Source organism: Hydra vulgaris, chromosome 04, assembly GCF_038396675.1.
Source record: "Hydra vulgaris chromosome 04, alternate assembly HydraT2T_AEP".
Classification (NCBI taxonomy): domain Eukaryota; kingdom Metazoa; phylum Cnidaria; class Hydrozoa; order Anthoathecata; family Hydridae; genus Hydra; species Hydra vulgaris.
Genome location: NC_088923.1, coordinates 21546757 through 21574612, shown reverse-complemented (window position 1 = coordinate 21574612; position 27856 = coordinate 21546757). Strand labels below are relative to the sequence as shown.

Here is a 27856-nt window from a genome sequence, read left to right as displayed (position 1 = left end):
AAATATGGCTTTAAAGACGACTGGAAAGCAAAGTAAAAGTGAGAAACAACTCACTTTTTATACTTTAGCAATCAAATACAGTCGACTCTCGATATCTCGAATACTTGATATCTCGAACTTTTGAGTATCTCGAACTTTTTTAGCGGTCCCATGGACATAACGTACTAGTTTAGGCTAAAATCCTCTCGATATCTCGAACCTTATTATCTCGAACTTTTTGGTATCTCGAACAATATTTTCGGTCCACAGGGCAATTTTCTCTCGTTATCTCGAACTTTTCAACATTTTTTTTTTCAAAAATGTTTTAATAAAATTTGATTTTTTTAAATTCCAATTTTCGAAAAAAAAAAATTTTTAATTCGATTTTTAAATTCGATTTTTTTTAAGAATCGAGTTTCTGAAAAGTTTTCCTTTAATATATAATTTATTCTTTTTGTCAAACGCAGCAACATGCCGCTCGTTAAACGAAAACTCACGAACAAATCTATAATAGAAAAATGCAAGGCATTAAAAGACCTAGAGACTGGGATGTCTAACAAAGAGGTTGCCAAAAAGTATGGAGTCCCAAAGAACACATTATCAACCTGGATTAAAAATAAAACCAAGTTATTAACCTCACTGGAAAAAAATGGCACAAATCTAAACGGAAGAAACTTCGTAGTGGTAATTTCAAAAATGTAGACAAGGCCATATACACGTGGTTCGTTGCAAAAAGAAGTCAACAAGTACCAATTGATGGTACCATACTAAAAGAAAAGGCACTAAAATTCGCAGAAGCATTAGGAGCGTTGGATTTTAAAGCATCTGATTGTTGGTTTCATAATTGGAAAGAAAGGTCAGTTAAATTTTGTCAAATCTTGTTCAATTTTAATATAAACAAATAACATGTATCTGTTTATATTTAATTTATTTAGTTTTTTAAACGTGTAATTAAAATTCAATTATTCTGTTCCTATTTTTAGGAACGGCATCAGCTTTAAAATAATCTCAGGCGAAAGTGCCGCCGTGACGAATAATATGACTGCTTCGTGGAATGAAACTACACTTCCAACATTGCTTTTGAATTACAAGCTTGAAAACATTTTCAATGCCGATGAGTTTGGACTATTTTACCAGTGCCTACCAAACAAAACATACCATTTATCACGAGAAAAATGTTTTGGGGAAAAAAATAGTAAAGTCAGACTAACAGGCATAGCAGCAGGGAGTGCAACGGGAGAAAAATTACCTACGTTTGTTATTGGAAAATCTAAAAACCCACAGTGTTTTAAGCACATTAAACAACTTCCTTGCACATATAAAAATCAGCTAAAAAGTTGGATGACCGGAGACCTTTTTACAGAATGGGTAATGAAACTTGACTCATTTTTTTGTGCTCAAGACAGGAAAGTAGCACTCCTGGTGGATAACTGTTCTGCCCACCCACACATTGAAGGGCTAAGCAACATCAACCTAATATTTCCCCCCCCTAACACCACATGTCCTTCAGCCCATGGATCAAGGCGTAATACAAAGTCTTAAAGCTCATTATCGTCACAAAATTGTGCGTTTGTGTATCAAGGCTGTCGATAATAACGAACCCATGCCAAAAATTTCTATACTTCAAGCAATGAAAGATCTTGTTTCTTCGTGGAATGCTGTGTCGAAGGAGACTGTCATCAACTGCTTTAAAAAAGCTGGTATCAGCAAAACAAACAAGAGTATTAAAGAAGCTGATGATGATCATTCTTTTAAATTTTTGACAGAAGAACTTAACCGTTTGCGAGAGTTAGATCCTCGTGCCGTCCAAGAAGATCTCTCAGCGGAATCTTACATTGGTTTAGATTGCGATGTAGTAACCACCGGTTCACTTGCTACTGATGCTGAAATCATTGCTCAGATTTTAGACCCTAATTTTGAAAACGACGATAATGAAGTTCAAGATAGCGTTGACGAAGCTATTGACGTCGAAGCCCCGCCACGCCCATCTGATATTCAATTAGAAATTGCTTTTGAAACAATTCAAAATGCTTCGCTATACAGCTCAAAATACGGAAATGAAATACAATCCCTAGCACTAAAACTTGAGGATTTAATGAAGATGGAAAAGATGGATAATTTAAAGCAATATCAGATAACAGATTTTTTCCAAAAGTTGTAGTTTTTGTTGTTAATGATTTTTGTCAGAAAAATAACTTGTTTTAATGAAAGTCGGGCAATTTTATTTATTTTCAACCCTTTTCTTGATATCTCGAACTTTTTTTCCGGTCCCCTTAGTGTTCGAGATATCGAGAGTCGACTGTAATTTAGTTTTTTCTGTTAAATTAACAGAAGTTGCTTACTGACTATATGTCCATACTATTTTAAATATTTTTTTCGAAATTATGGAATCTTTATCACATTTTTCAGTTTTAACTTTTATCGTCTTTAATAGTTTGTACATAAATGCTATCATCGCATAGCTCATATCAACGTCAATACTACTGACCCATTAAAAAAAAAATTCAGCCAACTGCACTAAGATTTCGGAGTAAAATGTTACTTAAAAACAGCATAATAGGTCATTGAAAATTTCAAAAATGACCTCTGCTGGGATATTTGACTATTAGCTAAATCTTTTGTTTCTCTTGATTATCTGTGCTTCTTACTCGTAAAGAACTATCCAAAATCAAGCCTCTTTAAAAGACAACTTATATATAAGGACGGCAACGTTTATTCGACACTTTAAAGTATAAGGCTAAACGATTATTATAACTTTTTTTGTATAATAAAATGCTAAGTGTAGTAGTGCTTGGAGAAAGCTGTTATTTCTACCATGCAATACCTGAGATTTAACACTCAATATTTTTAAGATAGGAATTGGAGTTTTTGATTGCGTCGTGTATCTTAGTATATTTATCTACAACTATTTCAATACTAAGATATCGAAACCAAAGATATAATACCCCCCCCCCCCTCAATAAAAACATTTAAAATGTTTTAAACTTTTCAGATATATCAATTTGCGCGTAAACATATGAATTTATAAGCTAACGCTTTCATTACAATTTTAAATAACAAAAAAATGACCGCGAGACAAACTCGCAGAAAAATTCATTTGCAAAATGTGTGAAAACCTCGATAATATACGTCAATAAATTCAATGATCTTTCTCTTTTACGGAGCAATCATTGATGTAAGCAACGACGAAATTAGAATATTTACGAAACAATGCATTCTACTACATATATTGTAATTATTGGGTGTTTAAAAGAATTATTATTATAAATAGAGCAAAATGCACTAAAGCGCTTGGCAATGCCATTTAATGTAAATAAACGTGTTCTAGTTTTTTCAAAATAAAAATTACCTAAGCAATTAAAGTAAAAAAGTCGAAAACTCATAAATTCCGCAATATATAAATATATTCCGCAGTAGATGCAAAATTCTATGAGAATCAATTTTTTTTTCCACACAATTATGAAATAAAAAAAACTAAAGTAAAATACAGCTTACAAGGAATTTTAATAACTTTAGGATCAGGAGCTTTAGGATCAGCGAATGGCAAAAACTACAAAGCGAATTAATTTAAGTATGTTGCCAAACAGTAATGAAACTAAAACAGAGCAAAAGATAGAGAGAGAAAGGCAGAGGGATTTTGAGCATAAATATTCGACATAACAAGTAAAATAAACATATTTCAACCTTCCCACAAATGAATCAAAACATATAAAACGGCCAGAGATATTTCATTAGTTATAAATTAAATGGCTCAGGAATCTTTTTCATCTAAAATAAAGATAATTTTAACAAGTTTTTATTAAGAAAAAACAAACAAAACCAAGTAGTAAAAAAAATTGTAACTTATCAGAAAATGTTACAAACTTACTCGCATTTTAGCATCTTCCTCTTGTCTTTTTTCATAATGTGCAAAGTCATCAAATATGGACGTCTGTGCTTGATAATTATGAATTATTTTAATCACTTGTTTTCCTTTTTCAGGAGAAACTTCCTGCGTGTCACGAGAATTTGTTACTGGCTTATTCTCGTTATTTTCTAGGCGAATATGTCTAAGAATATTATTAGGAACGTCCTTTACATATATCCACCTAACGTCAAAGCGTCCTTTCCATTTGTCCTGAACCCAAATACCTGTTTCAATGTTTAAATCTACTTCAGATGTCATTTCTGCAATTCCACAAAAATGTCCACTGCTATTAACACTAAACAGTAAATACATAGGAGTTTTAATTCCAGTTTTTTTCTGTTCAATAAATGCTTCATTAAGTCGTCGATTACCGTGTTCTGTGGAAGTCCAGCTCGAATACTTAATTGAGCGGAAAATATCGTCCTCGCTATAACTCTTTATAATAAAAAACCTCGAATTTTTAAAATCCATATTCAATTCTCTAGGATTAAAATTAAACTTTGACAATAGCTTTTTTAACAATGGAGAATTATCTTTCATATTGTTAATATCAAGATGGCTATCATTAATGACAGCTACAACATCATTACTATTGTTACTAGTACTGCTACTTAAACTATTTGGACGATTCCAACGAGAACTAGACTGCTGCGGTTTACTTTTACCATTAACATTAACATTGCCATTTTGCAAATGATTAGATTTAACAGTTTGTGGTGGAGTCTCTTTAATAGGTTTACGAACAATAGGAGTCTTACTTTTGGCTGGTTGACTAGCAACGCTTGCCCAAGAAACCGGTTTAGAATGGGAATTAGATTGTCCAGATGAAGTATTAACGGCAGTACTTTTAGAAGTGTTAATTAAACCTGAGTTCATGCTGGTCACAACAGAAGTTTCTCTATCAATTTCCTTATCATTACTAAGACTAAAATTTGACAGAGATTTATCAACTGAATCAATAGAGTTTGGTTCACTTGTATCAAAACCAGTATGTGTTAGATCGTTTTGCAATGAATCCATTGTCTTTTCTTGATCTGTTGACAATTGGGGTGGTTTATATAAATCTTGCAGAAACCCAGTAGCTGGATTTTCTGCATTTGTACCCCAAGTTAAGTTCAAATCGCCAGTACCAGTAGGAAAAAAGAAAGAATTTGGATTATTAAAATATGACCAACTACCATTCATGTAAGGTGCAGAAAATGCACTTTGATAACCTGAGTTATTTTGGTTAAACAAATGATCTGGGGACACATACTGGTGATTTTGTGCATTGTCTGCGGTTGGAACGGCTGTAGGAGCAGCACTTAAGGTACTGTATTGCATAGCATCAAAACCCTGTAGTGTGGCTTGATGACTGTTACCTCCATTTGACCATTGAGAATGAGGTTGAGTAAAATTAGCATAAGACATACATTGCTGAAAAGCTGCATTACTAGCATAATAACCACCTGGAGAGATATAAGGTTCAGGCATGCTGTTGCTGCCAATATGTGTCACTATGGGTTGAGCCGTAGTTAATGTTAGATTATCAACAGCCTTAAAAAAAATTGTAAATATTTTAATTAACCAAGATTTTATTTATTATTCTTTGTTAAAATATTAAAATAATTCAAATCAACAATAATCATAACGTAATATAATCTCTTAAAAAATAAAATTGAAAGTAAAACAAATATTTTTGATCTTACTTTAATACGATAAATGAATTAAATTTCTAATACTGAAAAATAAAAATATGATACAAAGTACTTTCTTAAGAAATTTTGGGAGCTTTCAAAACTGTTATTATACACTTATAAAAAAAAAAAAAATCTGTTACAAATAATGCTTTACAAACAATGCTTTACAAAAAATAGCTGTTTGATTTTTATTTATTAAAAAAACAATTTGTTTACTACTCTTAGATGCCAAATTGGAATGGACACTTGAAAAATTTAATAAACAGTAGCAGGAAATTGTTGAGTAAAAATTTGAATCTCTGAAACTTTAACTTTCTTTTAGCCAAGTTGCAGTAAATAACTAATTTACTTAAGACAAATACAAATATAAAATTTTATTTTACACTAAATATTTTAGTAAACTATAATCAACTCTAAGTTAGCTATGACTTATTTCAATGGTTGTGAAACCAATTCACTTCAATGTGGCTTTATTTTGATTTTAATAAAATTATGCAAGTAAAAGAAAATAAATATAATGTATATACAAAATATATGATATTCTAATATAATGTATATTCTAGTATAATGTATACTGAGTGAAAGAAAAAAAAGAAAAAGCTGCCATGCATAAGTATAACTCTATACAAACCTGCTCTTTGTAATATGGCGTATGGTGTAAGCTGTTGTCAGAAATATAAACTAAAAAAAATCAAAAATTTAATGATAATAAATATGAAAAACAAAAGAAACCATTCTTGCATTTATATATTATAGTGCTATAACATATATATTATTAGTGCTATAAACTTTAATAAAGATGTTAATTTCAATCAATCTTTTCATATCAATTAAACTTATTTTTTATTAATTATAATTAATAAAATAATTAGCTACACAACTAAATAAGATAAAATAGTTAAAAAAAGTTTAAATTTAAAATAAAACATTAAAAAATAAATTATTTCAAAAATTCAAAAAATAAGTTGCGTTAAAGTTTAATCAAGGAACAGAAAAATTCTCTGCATAGATTCAACCAATTCATACATATTTTTTATTGGACCTTTAACCAATACTCATTCAAAAAATGCTTCAAATGCTCAGCATATAGAAATGTTTGGTTTATTATATAAGTATTGATACATGACCAAATCATTTTATTTGGGTTAAGATCTTAACTTGAACCAGTGCAATATTTTTTTGTCTGTGTGTGGAGGCACTGTCTTGCTGAAAAATGTATTTTTTTTACTGTCATAGAACTACCTTAACAACAGAATTAAATGTGATTCTAGTATTTTTTATGTTGATTGAGTCGTTATACACCTCACACAGACCTTATGCCTTTCATGACTTTTATGACACCTTGTCATAAGATGCTCACCGACACTAAATTTCAACACATTTGCATGCAAATTGGAAATGAGGTTATATTGCAAGTTAATCTTTGACAATTTTTAGTAATTAAAATACTGTTTTGTAACGTCAAAATTATTTCTTTAAACATCACAAATACTCAGTAACTTTATCAATTAAAGCAGTAACCAAGTAAAATAATTTATTTGTGTCAAATTGTATAATCCATAAACTTGATTAAACATTTGTCATCAATAATATGGGTTGCCTTATTTCTAAATTTGTTAAATTTTAAAATGAAAAAAACCAATATTTTTTATGAAAGTCTTATGAGAAAATCTCTATTAAACCTTTGTGCATAGCTGTGAATAAAATACTTGAACTGTTTAGTTGCAGCCTTTGTAACAATAGTAGTTTAAGTAATTTATAATTATCTAGCACTTCTGGTGCAATGAGATATGCAATGCATGCTGCACAATAAAATGAGATTGAAGTCAAAGCTTATAAAATGGCTTAAAACCAAGCTTAAAATTTGAACTTAAAATGGAATCTAAGGTATTTTGACAAAATTGTAACTTTTTGTTAGATTACCTGGAACTAAAATTTGCAAAATTTTTTTTAATTCCTAAATTTCTTTGCAAAGTTTTCAACTGTTCTATTAAACAGCAAATTAAATTTATTTATTATTCGATTTAAATATTTATTTACAGTTATTTACATTTTACAAATTTGTTACATAAATTAAACTTATGGAATACTAAAAAATAAATTTATCATCTGTTACCTTGGTGATTATTTTGCTTTCCTCTCTATAATGAAAATATTAAAAATTTAAATAAGTTAAATTTAAAACCATTAAAACACACAAACAAATAAAACTCATTACTATAACATAAGCAAAATAACTTTTTCATTAAAAAAAAAGAGAGAGAAATAAAATACAAAAACAAAAAAATCAGGAATAAAGTGTTGAAAAATAACTTTTCTTTTTTACCTTGATAAATAAAATACTGCTGATTTAGGTGAGCAGTCTGACGCCATACTGAAATAGCCTGCTGCGGGGGGATTCAGTACATACATCAACTGACACATAGCCTGACTCACAGCTGAGTGCAGCTACATCGAAAAAGAAAAGATTCAAAAACTTATTTAAATCTTTTTTTTTTTTTTTAATGCAGAATGTGCTTGTTTTTATTTTTTAAATCTGTTATGTGGTTTTTATTTTTAATTTTATTTTATTGACTGCAAAATAGACTAAAATAGGTAGAATATACAAGAAGTGTCGCTACATCAACTCAGGGTTTATCTAGGGCAGGCAATCTTTTTATTATATATACATACATATAATAATGTTCATATACATACATACATACATATATATAGTGGAAAATAACTGCTGGTCAACTGGTTGCCTGCCCAAAATCACTAAAAGTGCTATTTTGATCTTCTAAAATAAATTCATGTTGGTCATGGTTGGAAAAAAAATCAGAGTTTGAAAAACAGGGCTTGACAAATAATCAGAATGTAATATGGAAAATGCATATAATGAAATTTGATAAAATTATTTAAATTTTGAAAACTATATATATTAATTTTTTGCTTCACATAATTAGATTACTTTCATTTTACTGGTGGCAAAAATTTTTTTTTCATATATGATTAAAGTTCTTATTTTATTGCTATTTTAACAAAAATATATAATATATAATATACTATATATTTAATATATTATTTTAATAATATTATAATAATATTAATAATTGTCGTATTTAGAACATTTCTTTTTTAACTACTGTTTTTCTTCTTTGTTGTAAGTTTTTGCAGCGAACTGCAATAAATGAATGAATGGTTTAAGATAAATTTAAAAATACTATTTGTCATTTGCGTTTTTTTTTCTTTAATAGGGTTCTTAAAAAATATATAGTATAAAATAAAAATGACACTGTAACTTGTATGAGTTGAAACTGAAATCACGTAGAATTTTAGACTATAACAGTGATTAAAACAATAAAAAATTTTAGTCAATAACAATGATTAAAACAATATACAAGATCTGCGATTTAAAGTTTAAAATTTGAAATGTGGATCTTAAACTGATTACAATTGTTGACTTAGATTTCTTGTGTTAGTACATTCCAGTTATTTACAACTCTAATAGAGTAAAAAATTGTGTTTGATTGTGTTAAACTTTGCAGATATTGTGTTTTTATTGAATCTTTATGTATTTTTAACTTATGGCCTCTTTTAATACCATTGGTATTAAAATATTCAATTGGGTTATGCAAATTTATTTTGTCAATTTGTTTTGTTAATTTAAACATTAGGATTAAATCATACCGCCTTCTCCTGTTTCCTAATAAGAGATTTAAGTTAAAAATTTCAGTTTTAAATTTCTTTCTTTATGACCATAACTAACTAGACATATTTTGGTTGATCTATTTTGAACTTTTTTAAGTCTATCAAAAACTCCTTTCTAATGAGGGTTCCAAATAATGGCTCCATACTCAAGATAGGGACAAACTAATGACTTATATAATAAGCTAATAATACTTTCATCTACATATATAAATGCATGTTTAATTTTTCCATTTGTTTACTTGCTTTATTTATGCATTGCATTTATGGTGACTCCAACCAATATCATTCGAGATTAAAATACCAAGATCTTTTTCAACTTTTACTTCCTCAAGTCATTTCCTCTTCATCATTTTTGTATTTTCTCTAGTGTTGTTATTTCCGAAATGCATTACTTTAAATTTTGTGAGTTAAATTTTATCTGCCAGTCATCTGTCCATTCTTTTAAAATATTAAGATCGTTTTGTAAACTAATATTTCCTAATTCTGATTTAATAACTGCTAAAAGTTTAGCATTGTCAGCGAATAGTTTGCTTTCATTTTTGATTAATAAATCATTTATAAATACCTTATCTAATTAATAAACCATTTATAAATACCACGAAGAATAGTGGACCTAAAACGGAACCTTGAGAGACTCTACTATCTATTTTCTCCCATTGTGACACATTTTTTCTCGAACTATTACTCTATGAATTCTTTCACTTAAAAAAACTTTACAACACTATAATAATTTGTTTTTAATCCTAAGCCGATCAAGCTTTACTAATAACCTTAACAATAAAACAAATGCTTTTGCTAAATCTAATAAAAACTCATCTACATTGTATCCATCTGCAAGTGTCTTTGTGATAAAATCAATAGATTCAAGCAAGTTAGTAGTACAATTTTTTTTAATAACAAAGTCATGTTGTTATTTTATTATCAAATTGTGCACTACTTAATGATTCATTATCTCTGCACATATAATATGCTCCATTGACTCATTTATTAAGAACAATTACTAAAATAAAAACTTAAACAAAGAAAAAAATTAAATTTTGACCGTCCAAATTAAACAATTGACAGTCAATTCTATGTTTGTAGGTCGAATTGACTGCTCGCCTTTGATTTCTTATTTTCCACGCTGTATTTATATGTGTAAACTCAAGCAAAAAAAATTAATAATAGAGTTATACCCATAAAAGAAGTTTTTATTTTAAAATTATAAAAAAATAAACCCTTTATAAGATGTTGTTTAAAGTTTCTAATGTTTTTTATTTTTTTGATAAAATCAATCATTATAACAAAACAAACAAACAAAATTTAAAATATGAAAAATGATGCTAATATAAAATAAAATTTAATATGTACTATATTTTAGTTAACAATTTTTTGTTTTGTATTTTATCATTTTTTTTAAATTGAGCAATTATTTTTGTTATTGTTTGTTATGAGAAATTGTCAAAATAAATATTCTTGCTCTTACAAAATAATAAATTAAAATTTTTTCTTATCTTTATTTTATAATTTTTTTTTTTATGTGCCTGTAAATTCTTTTTTTTAATTTTTTTTATTGAACATTTTTGATGGAAAAATTATGCTAATAAAAATAAAATTTTTTTTGTCTTTTCTTAATTTATTATAATTTGTAAATAGTGCGAATATCAAATGTAATCGTCATGTAAACTTTTTTACATAATCGCCATTTAAACTTCATAAGCAGTTTATATAACATTAATGTTTAAATGATTTCTTTAGACTTGTTTAAGTATTAAAAATTCATAAAAAATGGCTTACATGAAGTGGCATAGCACGTACATAAATGGCATGCCAGTTTACGCTTTAAAACCAGGAATGATATATATTAAGTCTTCCTGGAAAGCGCGCACGGTCGTACGTCTTGTTTGTCCACATTTAAAGTAACTTTTTTGGACACACTGACCACGGCAGTTTGCAACTATTAACTTATGAAGCATTTCAATAATTAGCGGCAAAAAGCTAATCTACTGAGGAAAAAAAGACAGTCCTAAAAAAAAGGAAACAAAATTGTAACGAAATATTAAGTTTAATCAATTAAACTAAAAAATTTAATAATTAAAAAAAGAAAATTAAATTTTTCCTTTATTTAAATTTTTATACAACTTTTGTATTCTTTATTTTAGAGTGGTTGTTTTCAGCTACTGAATTTTACACAAGTTGATGAAAAAAAACATTGATGTTGAAAATTATCTTTTATAACAAATTAACAAAAATTGAAAGTTTTGATATGCAATTTATTCCGATTTTTATCAGTGCGTATAATTAAGAAACTCATTTGTTATGTACGCTAGAACTATAAGAAATCTTGTAAATTTTTTTCTTATGTTCATTCGTTTTTTAAAGTTTTTAAATAGGCTCCTAAAAATATTTTATAGTTAAATATTAGACTTTTTGTTTTTTCACATGAAAAACTTGTTACAAAAATTTTCACAAATAAATAGCAATTAGTCTTCTCGCATTCCTGTGCATTGATAAAAACAGTAAAGTTTGGCAAAAACATTTGAAAATTTTTTTTTTTAATTGTCTATGTTTCTCACGCAAATTATAAAGTATCTCTTTAATATGCTGACTAAAAAAAAAGTAAAAAAAAATTTTTTTATTTTCGTTTTATTCTTATCTGCTTTTTTTCTTGACTTGTATCAATTTTGTTAGTGGGATAGTGGAAAATAGTAAATGTCTTAAAAAAAAAAAAGTAAAAAAGAAAAGAAAACACAAACAGTAAAGTATTTAGGTATATTATTTTTTTTTACAAAAATTTTTTTTTAATTTTCAATTTTTTCTTATTTAGATTTTCTATTTCGTAAAGTATTCGTTTCCTTTCTTTGAGTATTGCTGTTTTATTCTTTGTAGTTTCTTTAAAGCTTAATTTTGCTGCAAATTTTTAAAACGCAAATTCTTAAAAAAATATATAAAAGTGTGGTCAAGTTGTCTAAAAAAATTACATTAGGCACGGACAAACAAGGCGTGCAACCGGACATGCTTTCCAGGAAGGCTTTATATTATATTATAGCATATTTATATAACACAGGGGTGGCCAGACTTTTTAGGATACGGGCAAAAAAAAATTAAGAAACAATTTTGTCAGTGGTGAAAAAAGTTAAAAAATAATTTGCTACATTAATTAAATATGAATTTTCAGAAAAAGAAGAAAACAAAAAATAATGAAAAAAAAGATTGCTGCCCCATGCCAAACCCTCAGTTGATGTAGCAGCACTCTGCTGCGAGTCAGGCTATTTGTCAGTCGATGCATGTACTGAAGCCCCCGACAGCAGGCTATTTCAGTATGACATCAGACTACTCACCTAAACCAGCTATATATATATATATATATATATATATATATATATATATATATATATATATATATATATATATATATATATATATATACATATATATATATATATATATATATATATATATATATATATATATATATATATATACATAAAACAGGAACGATAAAGAAAATATTAACAGGTATGATAAAGATTCTCTCAGATCTGATACACACTGTTTTCAGTTTTTTGTAATAGGTGAAACTTTAATTTATTATTAGAAATAAATAACTAGAACCCAAGTAATAAAAATAAATTTTAAGTTATTGCTTGTTATTGTCTGTTCAATTTGGTTGTTATTGTGTTGATGACTTGTTAAATAACTTTTATAAATTTATTTGATTAATTCCATTAACTCAAAAAACATGTACCTGATAAAATTTACATTACAATACATTCTACCTGATAAAATTTGCTAAATATTACATAACCTACATCTTAGAACAAAATTGATCTATACTTTTGACAGATTTTTTTCTTCGTTTCTAATAATTTTTATTCATATTGTCAATCAATGATAAAAAAGTTAAACATTTTCTTAAACGATTGTTTTAAGAAAGGGATTTAATAATGCCAATATTTGTTTAAGGATAATCCAGGAAAAAAACTTGAAAATATTTTAGTAGGAAATCTTAAAAAATATTTTAGGCTTGTATAACAATCTTTTAAACAAACATTTAAATAATAATTATAACAAATATAAAAATTTTGATAAAACTATGCATCAAAAAATCAATACTTAATTAAAAATTAAATAAAAATAGAAACATAATTTGATTGAACACAGTAAAAAATTTGAATAGTAAAAACAAAAAATTAAAAAAACGTAATTGCAAACAAACAAACAAAAAATTTCATTAAAAATTCTTTTAAACACTAAAAATTTTCTAAAGACCATGCTGTCAAAAAATATGTGGGATGGAAAACCATTAACTTTTCATTAAACTGATTTATTCTAAAAACTGAGTATGCAATGCATGCAAGAAAAATTATTTTAAAAAATGAACAAAAAAATATTTTTAAAATTTATTTTCACAAATTATAGTTTACTCAGTTTACAAAAAACTTCAGAAATTAAAAACTATTACAATAATTACTAACTTACTGGGAAATATTTTTTTTATACTTTGAAATATGTTCATTTAGTAATCTTTTGTGAATAAAATAACCTAATATCTGGAAATGCTTCTGTTTATCAAATTTCTAGCTTTTTAAAAATTATCAACTCTGTTTTTATCACTAAACTCAATAGCTGTTTTTCAATAAAAAATATTTATATCATCTTGAATTATGATATAAAATCTTGTTATAGAATCATATAATTACTATTATTCCTAATAGCATTAATAAAAATTATGATTTAAACTTTAACATTTTAATTCATTTAACAAATCATCATAACTACCTATTACTACTACTACTACTACTACTACTACTACTACTACTACTACTACTACTACTACTACTACTACTACAACAACAACAACAACAACAACAACAACAACAACAACAACAACAACTACTACCACCACACACACATTAAAGTTTATTTGGAATCTTTCAAATTCAATTGAATAATATATCTTAATATATATTTTTATATACACAGGCTTGGCCGGGAAGGCATATGATTTCACGCTATAATATGACCACACAAATACTATTTGATTTTGAAAATTTGACCACGACTGTTGAGATGCTATGAAAATTTTTATACAATTTTAAAATGTGCTGAAAAATCTCAACTTAACTATAAAGAAACTAAAAAAAAATTATCCTAAAGAAAGCAAATCTTCGTAAAAAAAATAACGAAAACTAACATAAAAATAATTTAACTAAAACTAAAATAATTAAATTAAAACTTAACTTAAATAATAACATACAACAATAATATTATTTAAATTACGTTTGGAATAACTTTGAGTCGTTTATCTTTACTAACGTTTTTATGATATAATATTATGGGAAACCTTTTAAATAAAGTAACAATTTACATCTCATGATTGTTTAATAAATCCACACATTTAAAAGTTAAAAAACTTTTTTTTAACAATTCTTTGCAGTAATGTAAACAACACAAAACAAAAAATTAAATAATTTCTTTGAAAAGTTTATAATTCATAATTATAATTAGAAATATAATTTTTTTATTTAAAGAATTTATAATAAAAAAACATACTTATATAAATGTGAAAAATATATATATTATTCATTATTACTTCCAATAAAAAATCAACACTTTATTTAAATGTGTTTCAATAATATAAAAACGTAAGTAAAGATCAAAGCTATTCAATTCAAATAGCTACAAAAAAAATTGTCTTTTTTTTCTTCTCAACAAAATCTTTCTTCTTTTTTAGTGTTTTAACTTTAATGATTCTTATTCAAGGTTTATCTAAGGTTTAGACAATAATTGTTTCAAGTCATTGGTTATTAAATTTAATTTTTTTTATTAAAAAATTAAATTTGATAGGCATAATTAATTGTACATACATTAACTGGCACATAGAAGTAGAAACAAAAGTACATGGTTAGGGTTACAGATCAATTAGGGACTACTTAATCTTTTTATTTTATTGGCAATAAAAGCAGGCTGTTTAAGTATTTTTCAAAGTTTAATTTACAAAAGGAATCAAATCATAACCAATTGTTAATAAGTTAACATGTTTCAGAATTTTTAATGTAAATTTTTAAACTTTAACCCTTTGAAAGTCTTTGCAATATTACACAAATTGAAAACAGTTTCCAAATGTAACTGTCGTAATGTTACAAGTTCATGCCTCTTTTTACATTTTATTCTTGTTCATCATTAATATATTTTAAAGTAATAAAATTTATTATTGCTTATATATTGAGCTTTTGTTTAAAATAATTCAGTTTCTCAAAGGTTTTCTTTTAAATTTGGCAGATAAGCAAGTTATTTCATTGCATAAATCATCGTAAATATTAACAAATATTAATCAAATCCTACTTATATTGCCCAGAAGTGTGTGGTACATATCAAACACAAAATGCAAGAAAAAAAATCAAAACATGAATGTATAAATTGTGAGTAGGACTTTGCACAATTCCATGCTTTGCTAATTATCTACTAAAAAGCTAACAATATTAATTGATAAACAAAATAGCAGAGCTCATCACAAAACTTGCAGCATTATGCTCCAATTTTAAATATAGGTTTATGAAATCCACCAAGTTTTTATCTTTACTTATTGGAAACAACATACTTCCGATTAAGATTTATGCTCATAACTCAGTTAACTTTTGTTTTTAGCCCTATGTTTGGGTTTGGCTACAACTTTAACACTAAAAACATAAGATGTGTAAACATCTTTACTGTTGAATTTACAAGTCTTTTACTTCATTGCATCATAACTGACTACAAACTTTTATTTAAAACCCATACTTTATAATTAATAGTAATAATAATAGCTATGATAATTTAATATGAATCTAGGAGAATTGACGATAACCAATAACATAATTAAATATATGTTCAATGAACCAACGTTCTGAAAAACCATTCTCTATCGTCTTTAGTATAATACTGGTGAAAATTCAAACAACTAAGCTACCTGGTTTAAGCAATGAGACATAACAACCATACAAAAAAACTTTTCGTTGATACGCTCGAAGTAAACCTCAAAGATAGAAATTCTTTTTTTTTACTTCAGCGTGGAATCTGTAACACAAAGAGATGAAAATATTAACAGCTACAATAAGAAAATATAAGTTAACACGGGGGACAACTTTTTATCTAAACCTTTCGCTATAACACAGTTATCAATTTTATTTGAAATTTATTTGTATTATTAAATCAGCATTACATATTTGAATAAATAAAAAAATATTTAAAATTGAAAAAATACAACAAAATAAAATCAGATGAAATCATATACAATTTAAAATAAAATAGTTAAACACCAACACTAAATAACATTTATATTTCGGCACATCCATAAAGTCACGCCTTACGTCACTTAACAATAAAAGCGGCCGAGCACTTCATAACACAAGATAATTTAAATAACTATTTTAAGTAAAAAAAGTGTCATTAAAATTATAATTTATTTTAAAACAAACCATTTGTTGCTAGAATAATTTAAGAGAATACAACTATATTTAACGTATTTTACATATAGTTACATTTGATTTAAAAGTAGCCATAAAAATTTGGCATTAACTTTATGTAAATAAGAGGGTGCGGTCGGAAAACATTATCTTTACAACTAACAAGGGTCACAAAACAATTGAAAAATGCTAAAAGAGATGAGAAGCAAAAAATCTTTTATAACATAGAATTTTATTACATCAAATAAAGCTAAGAGAATGAGACAGCGTTAGCTTTAAAAAATTTTAAGCGATTTCTACATTAGAATAAGGACTTTGTTATCGTACGAACAGAATATAACTTAAAGAGTCATATAAAATTTTTAGACATAATCGAATTTTATTATCCTACAAGTACATACCCAATAAGCTGCTGAATCTGCGCACACACACGTACACAAAAATAATATAAAATTATAACGAGTTACAACTTAAGATTAGTTGAAATAAATTACAATTTATTTTAACTAACCTTAACAAACTTATGATGTTACTAATATTTTTACCTTTAAAATAAAAATTTTACTCTCGGGTTATATAAAAAGTTATAACCCAAAACAACAAGTATAAAACGCAGGTTACCTTGAGTTACCCAGACATTAAAGAGTATTTAAAATCTATTATTATGATAATTTTAATGCATCAAAACGGATAACATTTACTGATAGAGCTACAATAAACATAGACAGAAGTGTTTGTAATAAAAAATATAATTCAAAGTAAAGAAATTAAACACCATTGAGGGATTTTAATTTCAAAAGTCTGAAAAAATACTGATTTTGTGAAATTTTTTAACAAATTAATAGGTCTAAAGGAATATACTTTTAACTATATAGTCTTTACTACCAGAAAAGAAGTCTTTACTATTGGTAAAGGTTTAAACTCTTTACCAGTAAAAATATACTCTTTACTAAACTTTTCCGCTGAGTTCAGTAACAAAACCTAGACCTTTATGGAGTACCTCAATACCCAGAAGAAAACTATAAGTGAATTTTAACTTTTTTCTGAATTTAAAACCAAGCTTAATATATAAGATCTAACTTAATTATAGTTAACTGGACAACTGGATAGCTTATACTGCAAGAACTCCGTGTTTCTAAAACATAGTATAAGATTTAATGTGGTAAACCACATATCAAAAAATCACCAGAGCTCGCTTTGTGCTGTTCACATCTGTACAAAACTAAATGAAAACGCCTAAAGTGACTATACCAAATGGTGTCCGACTGTAAAAAATTTGCATTAAAATTGTGCAATTAGTAACACAAAAAGTTCTTGGGTTTGTAGTAAAGCCAAATAATAAAGTTGAATAAACATCTAAAGTTTATACTTTATAATTAGATGATTTAATTGTTTTCAATTGATTTTACTCTAAATGTGTGTGTGTATATATATATGTATATATATATATTAGGGTGGAGCGATTTTCATAGCAAAAAAAAGAGGGTCCTCTTTGGTCTTTAAGGGTCCTCTTTGGAATTTAAATTCTTGACAGATCCTAATATTTTTGAATTTTTTTTTTCTAAACCATATCAACCTTGGACTCAAAAAAAGCAGAAAAAAATTCTTGTTTCATAAATAATAATTTTATTAAAAAAAATTTTTAGTAAAAAAAATACTTGCAAAAATATACCTTAAAACCCCCGTTTTGTTTAGGACGGGGGTTTTTAATGAAAAAAACAACTCTACTTTTTTAATTTTAATTTTTTAATAAAAACAAATATTATTTTCAAAATCAGCATATTATTTTGCTTCTTTTAAGTATATATGTATATATATAAACATTTAGTTATAACATATAGTTTATAAACATATCTTTATGGTTGACAACTGTTGAGTTATTATAAACCTTCAAGCATACTGTAAAGGGAAGTTAAAATTTGAATTGTGCATCTACTGAAGCATGCAAATACTGAAACGTGTATATAAAATAGTAAGTCGTAATTCAATAAAACTATCACATTAAATTATTTATAAAATGAGCTTTTTAAAACAAAAAACTTGTTCATATATTTAATACATTTACTTAAACATAATATTTTTATTGTTGCAAATAAAAGAAAAACTAAATAACAAAAACACAGCTACTTTAAACTGCATAAAAAGATTTTTTGTTCGACTGTTTTTTTCAATCGACTTAATAATATTTATTCCATTATGTATTTTGTTGGAAATAATGTATTCGTTGGAAACTTAAGATACAAATTTTTAAAAATTTTTCTTTTCATTAAAAGAGTGCCTGCCTAAGCCAAAAACCCTCAATCGATGTATGAGCACTCTGTTTTCAATATATTAGTAAATAGGCCGGGTGAATAAAAATGACCGATTGCTTCTACTCAGCAATTGTTCTGCTTTACAAGAATAAAAACTTTAGTTATTTTGATTAAGTTTACGTAAAGATGAACAGTTACTGAGAAAATTGCTTAACTTTGCGTGAGTAAAAACTACAGCAAAACTGCTAACGTTTTTGTTCTCGTAAAGCTGACCAATTACTGAGTAAAAGCAATTGCTTATTTTTATTCACCCGGCCTAATGTGTGTACTTTTCGTTGCGTCTATGAAGCAAATTACAGACTAGTCGATTGAAATTAAAATCGTCTATAACCGGTTGTGAATTAAATTATCATAACAAATCATTTATAATCGGTTGAATATGAAAATCAATTAAATCGGTTCAAAATAAAATCGATCGTTAATGAAAACGTCATTTATCGGTTAAAAATGAAAAAGACTAAAATCGGTTGTAAACAATTTAGGCCTTTGCAAGACATCTGAAAATTGTTTCTATTTTTCGGTTGATTCTTTTTTAAATAGATTTCTTTGGTTGATTAAATTAGTAGAATCCTAATTTTGTAGAAACAATAAAAAACAGTTTTTATACCATTATGTTTGTTGTATTTAATCTATTTAAAGTAAGAAAAAAGCGATGTTGTATCTTTATAAAGTATTTCTATTAAGAATCAGTCAAATCGACAAAACCAACATCCTGCATAAAAGTATTATTGTTTAACAATTTTTTTTTTTCAACATCTTCGCTTCCAACAAGGCTGCAGTTAATGCAAGTTAATGGAAGAGAAAAGTTGATTTCATAGAGCAAGATAACGGTTGACAGACAACTTAAAATATTGGAAATTATATGAACCATGAAAACAAGATGAAGGAAGCGAATTCCAAAGAACTGATCTTCGAGGAAAAAAATTAGACAGATAAGAATTTTTAAGGCACTTAGGAGCAGCAACAGTAAAAGGATGAGACTTAATAGAATGACGAGTAACTCGAGAATGAATTTTAGTAGATGGCACAAGAGATTCTTTAGAGAACACTTTAGAGCAGTGCCCATTATAGTATTTGTAGAAAAGAGAAAGAGAAGCATCATTACGACGATGTAATAATAATTAGAGATTGAATGCAATAGCAGGTCCGACTATGTTTACAATGCGTTTTTGCACCTTGTCTAAATGAGAAAGGGCATCATTAGAAGATCCGCCCCAGATACGGCCACAGTTTTCCACAGTATTCCATGAGCTTAAAAAGGATCTCAATTTTGCTGTAGCAAAAGTGAGATCCTTTTCAAGCTCAAATGCCTCCTCCAAGCAATCAGAGAGTGTTGACTTGCTATCAAGATAAGAATAAATGGTAGTATCATTAGCGAACAATGCCACCTTAGATGTGAGAATATTTAGAAGACCGTTAATGTAAATTAGAAAGATTATAGGGCCAAGGAACCCCTGAAGATACAGGTTATGAAGAAGAGTAGTGTCCATTGAGGAAAACTTTCATACTACGATTGGAAAGGAAGAATTCAATAGTCTTAAAAATGTTACCTGATGCACCGTAAGAAGAAAGCTTATGGAAAAGATAAGCATGCCAAACTTTATCAAAAGCTTTAGAAATATCATAAGCGATAGCCTTAAACTCTCCACCTCTATCTAATGCACGAGAAACCCTATCGGTGATTACTGTTAGCAAATTACCTGTAGAACGAGAAGATCGAAATACATATTGATAACCAGATACTTAAGTTGAGAAATTAAGTGTTTGTTAATTAAAGACTCAAAAACCCTGCTTATCAAAGAAAGAAGACTAATGGAACGATAGCTAGACAAGTCAGATAGCTCTCCAGAATTTTTGAAAATAGGAATAACAGATGGCGCTTTCCAGCATGTCGGAAAACAAGACTCCAATAAACACTTGTTAAATAGCTTTGAAAGTGTAGACGACAGCTCCGGAGAACACTTCTTCAAGACAATAACAGGTATGTTTGTTCTATTAAAGTTGGTGAATTAAAATTATTACGTATACGTGGTAAAAGTCACGTAGATAAACGTGATGAAAGCCATGCATTCATTTATGGTTTTTAATGACTATTGTTGTTTTATAATTGTCATGGGAATTTAACTTTGTATTTATATACGATTTTTTGTAATAAAACAGAAGGTTGAAAAACGCTTAGATAGTTGTTTTTAATATATGTATATAAACGAATACAAGAATGCAACAAGCTATTTTGGCTATTATGCCACCAGTATTTGATGGCAACCATCAACGGTTTATCCGTCAACTGCGAACATATATTGTAGCAATGGACATTGACGAAGCAAAGAGAAAAACGATAACACTAACATGTTTGCCACCACAGATTTATTCTGCATTAGAAGATCTATGCTTGCCGGCATACCCAGAAGACGATTCAGTAACTTACGAAGAGATCGAGGAAAATATTATGAAGCTTTTTAAACCAAAGTCATCGTTAATACTACGCTTTGAATTTGCAACAATTAAAAAAGCAAGTAACGAGAGTTTGACGGAATTTTCACGACGGATTGCAAGAGCTGCTGAAGGATGCAAATTTATGGATAGAAATGACAGGACGCGCGACCAATTTATCACTGGCTTTAACGATGGAGCTACAATCAAACGGCTATTACTGTAATCTGAAGAACTTACATTTGCAAAGGCTGTTGAGGTTGCTGTTACTTTGGAACGAGTGACTCAAGAAGCCCGACAGTTGGATGGTTCCGATAATATGATGGTTGCAGCAACATCGCTCTTCCCCAAACAACTGGTTTTGCTGGAACAAATAAAATAACATGTTTTAATTGTGGGAAATTTGGACATTATGCATGGGACTGCGAGGCAAAATGCAAGAACTGTTCACACAATCATCGAGCTAAAGACTGCATCAAACGATTGCAAGGTTTAAAAGGAAAAGGGAGAATTTGGAAATAATGGCATCCAGTATTCTCCCTGAAACAGCGTTGCCATCATTAAAAGTTAAAATAAACGGAATGTTCCGAACAGCATTAGTTGATTCTGGATGTTCAATTACAGTGGTTCATGCTGAATATACACGTGGACTTGTTTCAAAAAGTGAAAAATGCATCTCAACTTTGGGAGGAACTGTACAAGTACTAGGTGAAATGGTGATCAAATTGGAAATTGATGGAATATATCGGATGGTTAATTCGTTAATTGTAAAGGACAAACCATTCGGGTTTGATTTGATTTTTGGAATGGATGCTATTGAAAAATTCGGAGGAGCCGTAATCTATGGTGATAAAAACCGTACCGTCCGAATGTTAGCATGTGACACGGAAAAATGTGGCACAAATTGTATAAGTAAAGAAAACGAAATAAACGAAAAGAACGAAATAAACGAAGAGAACGAAATAAACGAAGAGAACGAAGTAAACGAAGAGAACGAAGTAAACGAAGAGAACGAAGTAAACGAAGAGAACGAAGTAAACGAAGAGAACGAAGTAAACGAAGAGAACGAAGTAAACGAAGAGAACGAAGTAAACGAAGAGAACGAAGTAAACGAAGAGAACGAAGTAAACGAAGAGAACGAAGTAAACGAAAAAACGAAGTAAACGAAGTAAGCGAAGTAAACGAAGAGAACGAAGTAAACGAAGAGAACGAAGTAAACGAAGAGAACGAAGTAAACGAAGAGAACGAAGTAAACGAAGAGAACGAAGTAAACGAAGAGAACGAAGTAAACGAAGTGAACAAAATAAACACGGCAAAATGTGGGGCAAATTATATAAGAAGTAAAGAGAACAAAATAAACGAAAAGAACGAAATAAACGAAGAGAATGAAGTAAACGAAAAGAACGAAGTAAACGAAGAAAACAAAATAAACGAAGATAACGAAATAAACGAAGAAAAAGAAATAAACAAAAACAACGAAATAAAACATCAGGATTTCACGGCAAAATTCGACGGAAAAAAGTGGACGACATCATGGAACTGGAATAAAGAGCCCGCAATTAATAATACGATCCGCGAATACAAGATAAGCGAAAAGCATGAAAGTAGTTACCGAAAAGAAATAAATGAATGGATCAACTCTGGCATTCTTGTGCCGTATAACGAGCAAGCATTGGGACCACCTAAAGTATTGATACCGCTCATGTGTGTTTTGCAAGAAAACAAAGGTAGAAAGATACGCCCAGTGGGAGACTTCCGAGCTCTCAACGAATTTGTAAATTGTCACACAGCAAATGCCGACGTTTGTCAAGAGAAACTGCGTCGTTGGAGGAAAATTAAAAGTGCAAAAATCCTTAGAAAGCCTACCTTCAAATTCACATCGACAAAAAACTGTGGCCATATCAAACTGTGATTATAAATAGGGAACGGTATTGTTTCACCAGAATGTGTTTTGGCATCAGCGTGACTCCAACAATAATGACTACAATTCTTCGTCACGTGCTCAATATGAATTCGACTGTGAAGAAAGCATGTGATAATTACATTGATGATATATTTGTCGATGAAAGTGTAGAAACAGCTGAAAATGTAGCAAAGCATCTTGAGAAATTTGGGTTGCAGTGTAAACCTCCAGAAGAGCTAGAAAAAGGACGTGTTTTAGGATTGAGAGTCGAACGAAATAAAAACGGGGAATTGATATGGAAGCGGGACAATGTAGTAGAATTCCAATCTTCAAATGCAGTCACACGATCACAGCTTTTTAGCAATTTAGATAAACTTATTGGACATTACTGAAGTTATTGAAGATGCAGCATGGCTACGACCAACGAGTGATACGCACCATATTAATATAAGTGAACTAGATTCGATACTTCGAGGGTTAAATTTAGCCAGTATATAGGATATACAGCGATAGCAAGAGCACCGTGGGATGGTTAAACGCAGTTTTAAAAGAAGAATATCGCGTAAAGACTCGGGGAATTTCTCAACTGTTAGTACAACGACGGCTGAATACGATAAAGGAAATAGCAAAAGATATTAGGATTATTGTACAATGGATTCCATCTGAACTAAATCTGGTCGATCGACTTTCACGAATCCCTCAAAAATGGTGCAGAACACTGTGTGCAACCGGAATAATCCAACAGAAAGATATATGGAAAGTTCACTCAATTGGTCATTTTGGTGTCGATCGAACATTGCAACTTTGTTTACGAAACAACCAGAATGTATCACGTAAGGAGGTTTCAGCAGTAATTGCAAGTTGTAACCAGTGCAACTCCATCGATCCTTATTCCGTAAAATGGAAGCATGGTCAGCTGAGTGTAAAGCAAAATTGGAATCGGGTTGCTCTCGATGTGACGCATGTAGGTGCAGAACTATACTTATTAATGATTGACTGCGGCCCATCACGGTATACCATGTGGCAAAACTGGTAACCAAAACAGCGGCTGAAATTATTGGAAAGCTGAAAGAAATATTTTCCTTATTTGGACCGCCAGTTTGCCTTCTAATGGATAATGAATTTCGTTCACACACGCTAACAAGGTTTGCTGACGAATGGGACGTTGATTTAGAATATCGAGCGGCTCATCGAGCTCAAGGCATTGGTATCGTTGAACGCATACACAGAATAATCAAAAGAACAGTCGCCCGCTCACGTTGCTCAATCGCTCTGGCAGTATTACTGTACAATGAGACGATCTCATCAAATTGTAGTAAAAGTCCATCGCAGCAATTTAAGCAAAAACCAACGTCGTTTACTCCAGGTGTCGATACACGTAAGAAAGTCGAAAAATATGAAGCAGACAACATATTCAAGGAAGGTGACAATGTTTGGGTAAAACCAGCTCAAGAGACAAAATGTGATCGATCTTGGATACCTGGTATCGTACGGAAGCAAAATGCCTGGTCGTTTGACGTCGAAACCGCAAATAGGGTATTCCCACCCCATATCTCACACATGCGTCTCTCATAATTAAAATGACTCATTTAACGATGGTCTTGATATACCAAAAGATGAAGTTGGTAACGGTAAAGGAAGATATAACGAGAATGCCGTTCAAGTTCGAAATGATTGCAACGAACAAACGATAACGCGCTCCGGACGAATAATAAGAGCCCCACAACGATTGGATGAGTTAATTCACCAAGAGGGCATGTTCTATTAAAGTTGGTGAATTAAATTATTACGTATACATCGTAAAAGTCACGTAGATAAACGTGATGAAAGTCACGCATTCATTTATGGTTTTTAATGACTATTGTTGTTTTATAATTGTCATGGGAATTTAACTTTGTATTTATATACGATTTTTTGTAATAAAACAGAAGGTTGAAAAACGCTTAGATAGTTGTTTTTAATATATGTATATAAACGAATACAAGAATGCAACAATGTTGTCCGGACCACAAGTTGTAGAAGAGTCTAACCAGGAAATCACTTTAGATACAGAAGCTGGAGTGATACGAATGTTAAGCAATAGATCAACCTGTTTGTTGGCTATATCAGGTAGAACGTAACTAATGGAACCAAGGGGTGATATTGATGAAAAGTTCTTAGCAAACAACTCAGTTTTGTTTTTAGGTGAGGAGACAAAATCTGAACCATACTAGAGAGGTGAAATAACAGATTTGCTCTTATTATTGATATTGGTAAAGATTCTCCGGAATTCACGAGATACTAATTTTTGATATGAAATACAAGATGACCTGAGAATAGTGGGCTTTGGCGTTTGACAAAACCTTTTTACAATGGTTTCTAGCAATAGTAAACAGATGTCTGTTTTCTGGAGAATTATTATGCAAATAGATATGGAAGTAACGGTTTTGACGGGAATTTGCAGCAGCACAATGTGAGGTAAACCAAGAAGAAGAGTGAGCCTTGAATTGGAATTGTCGAGAGGGAATAAAAGATTCCAAGCCAGTCTGAATCCAAGAAGTTATGTAAGAAGCACATTTATCAGCAGGAAGACGAAAGATTTCTACCCAAGAGCCATCACGCAGAAAATCACGGAAAGAGTCCCAGTCAGCTTTAAGGTAGTTGAAAGAGGTGAGATGATAGGGAGATTCTGATAATGAAGAAGAATGAGATAATAGTTTTAGAGAGATCTAACCGTGATCAGAAGCACCTAAGGGTGAATGTGGAAAAACTGAGCACTGACTAGGATCAGAAATAAAACATAAGTCGAGTAGAGAAGATAATTGATTCGGGTTGTCTGGAAAACGAGTTGGAAAGTTGACTATTTGAGTTAGTGATTGAGAAAGGCAAAAGTTGTGAGCCTTAACGCCTGCCGAGTCACTGTCACGAGAACTAAGCTATTCAGTGTGATGAGCATTAAAGTCACCAAAAACAACGATACTGGCTGATGGGTAAAAAGAGAGAACTTGGTTAATTTGATCAGAAATAACATCGAAAAGAGTGAAGTCTTGAGATGAAGGAGAGCGATGTAGAACAAAGAGAAAGGCGATTGAATGAAATGGTGCTAAACAAAAGCACTTTAAAGAATAGTCGGTGGATTCAAACTTAGTTTCCCGACAAATGGGTGAGTTCTTACGAATGTAAATGCCCAGGCCAAGCATGTGGCTACTGGAGTCTTTACGAAATAAAGAAAGATAACCATCAACACTAAGATCACAAGATGAGACAGCCGAACTCAAATTAGCCCCACAAAGAGCAATTAGATATGGTAAACTTTGCAAGAGATAAGACTTATTAGAAGAAAGGTTACTTCGAAGACCACAAATATTAGTAAATAATAAGTTTAGAGAACTTGGTGATAACAATAGTTATTTGTGTTTTACAGTTATTGGTACGTCGGTCATTTTTAAATTTGTTAAAAACTTGACTCAATGCACAGACAGTACTCAGTACACTATTTAATAACCCAAGCAATTGCCTCATTATTTTTGATAAACCCTAAGCCGTAACAAAAGGCTCCAAATGTGACCTGGACAATGCACATTAAAAGTACGAACAGGGACACCATCCAAGCGCAACATAGCACTGTTTGAACTCTAATATTTTACAGCTGTTGATGGAATCAGCTTCTCTGAGAGCTACCAGAGTTTAGGAAACGTGACTACCAGCCGGCCTCAAAACTATAAAACTGAGTTTTAGAGCTGTACCCTCATTAGGAGATAATAGAATGAGTTGCCTAGTCATAAAAACAGAGACACGGGCAAAACCCATGCATTGAATCAAAAAGATCCGGTATTTAAAATCCTAAACTGGAAACAATGTATTATAAATACATTAGCAGATAGAGTCTGTTTACCTCTTAAGTCTTTGTTTAAGAGGTCTTCTACAAGACAGTTAACGGATGCGTTTAACGTCTGCCGGGATGAGTATTTTTATTGAGACATCATCTCTAGCCTTTACTTAACCAAGAGCTCCAAGGCAGGGGGTGTTTTAAGTCAAAGTTGGCTTCTCCTAGGCTTTTCCAAAAAGATCCAAAAAAGTCACCATTGTCTGTCAACTGAAATGTCTTCATATATTTATGTTTACATAAATTCAGAGGCCCTAGGCGGGCTTTTTATGCGTTCTACGGTCTAATCTCTTATTCTGTCATTACACCAGAGATAAAGAAAATTGCATCTCCTTTGACTAATAAAAAGTATATGCTAGAAGAAAAGTCAAGTATATATTTCTAAAATGTCAAGTATATTTCTGCTTTAAAGTTATTCACAAAATTTTCAATATCAAAGCTACTTTTAAAATACGTCAAAAGAAAATACAATATCAATAGTTTCAATATCATAAGTATTATAATTTTTTCATAAAGCTTTTCTAGTATAAATACACTTTAGCTTAAATGAATAATAAAAATGAATAATGAAAACTTGAATAATAATTATTTTCGTTCATTACATGAAAAGTTTTGCGCAAAGAGCAGTTGGAAACTGATCCGTTGTTTTATCGCTAAATTG

At 29.6% G+C, this 27856-nt stretch overlaps 2 protein-coding genes across 2 annotated transcripts; one reads left to right on the top strand and one right to left on the bottom strand.

Moving 5' to 3' along the window:
- The first annotated feature begins 402 nt into the window (after positions 1-402).
- LOC136079647 (tigger transposable element-derived protein 4-like) lies at positions 403-2189 on the top strand. Its single transcript, XM_065795774.1, has 2 exons — positions 403-835; positions 963-2189. The coding sequence occupies exon 2, from the start codon at positions 1493-1495 to the stop codon at positions 2138-2140; it is 648 nt and encodes a 215-aa protein (XP_065651846.1). The 5' UTR covers positions 403-835; positions 963-1492; the 3' UTR covers positions 2141-2189.
- A 1242-nt stretch (positions 2190-3431) lies between these two features.
- Positions 3432-16325, bottom strand: LOC100205369 (YTH domain-containing family protein 2). The gene is made up of 5 exons (XM_065795773.1): positions 16187-16325; positions 7682-7706; positions 6197-6246; positions 3848-5422; positions 3432-3747 (listed from the first exon to the last, which is right to left on the bottom strand). The coding sequence occupies exons 1-5, from the start codon at positions 16214-16216 to the stop codon at positions 3715-3717; spliced, it is 1713 nt and encodes a 570-aa protein (XP_065651845.1). The 5' UTR covers positions 16217-16325; the 3' UTR covers positions 3432-3714.
- Between the last annotated feature and the right edge of the window lie 11531 nt (positions 16326-27856).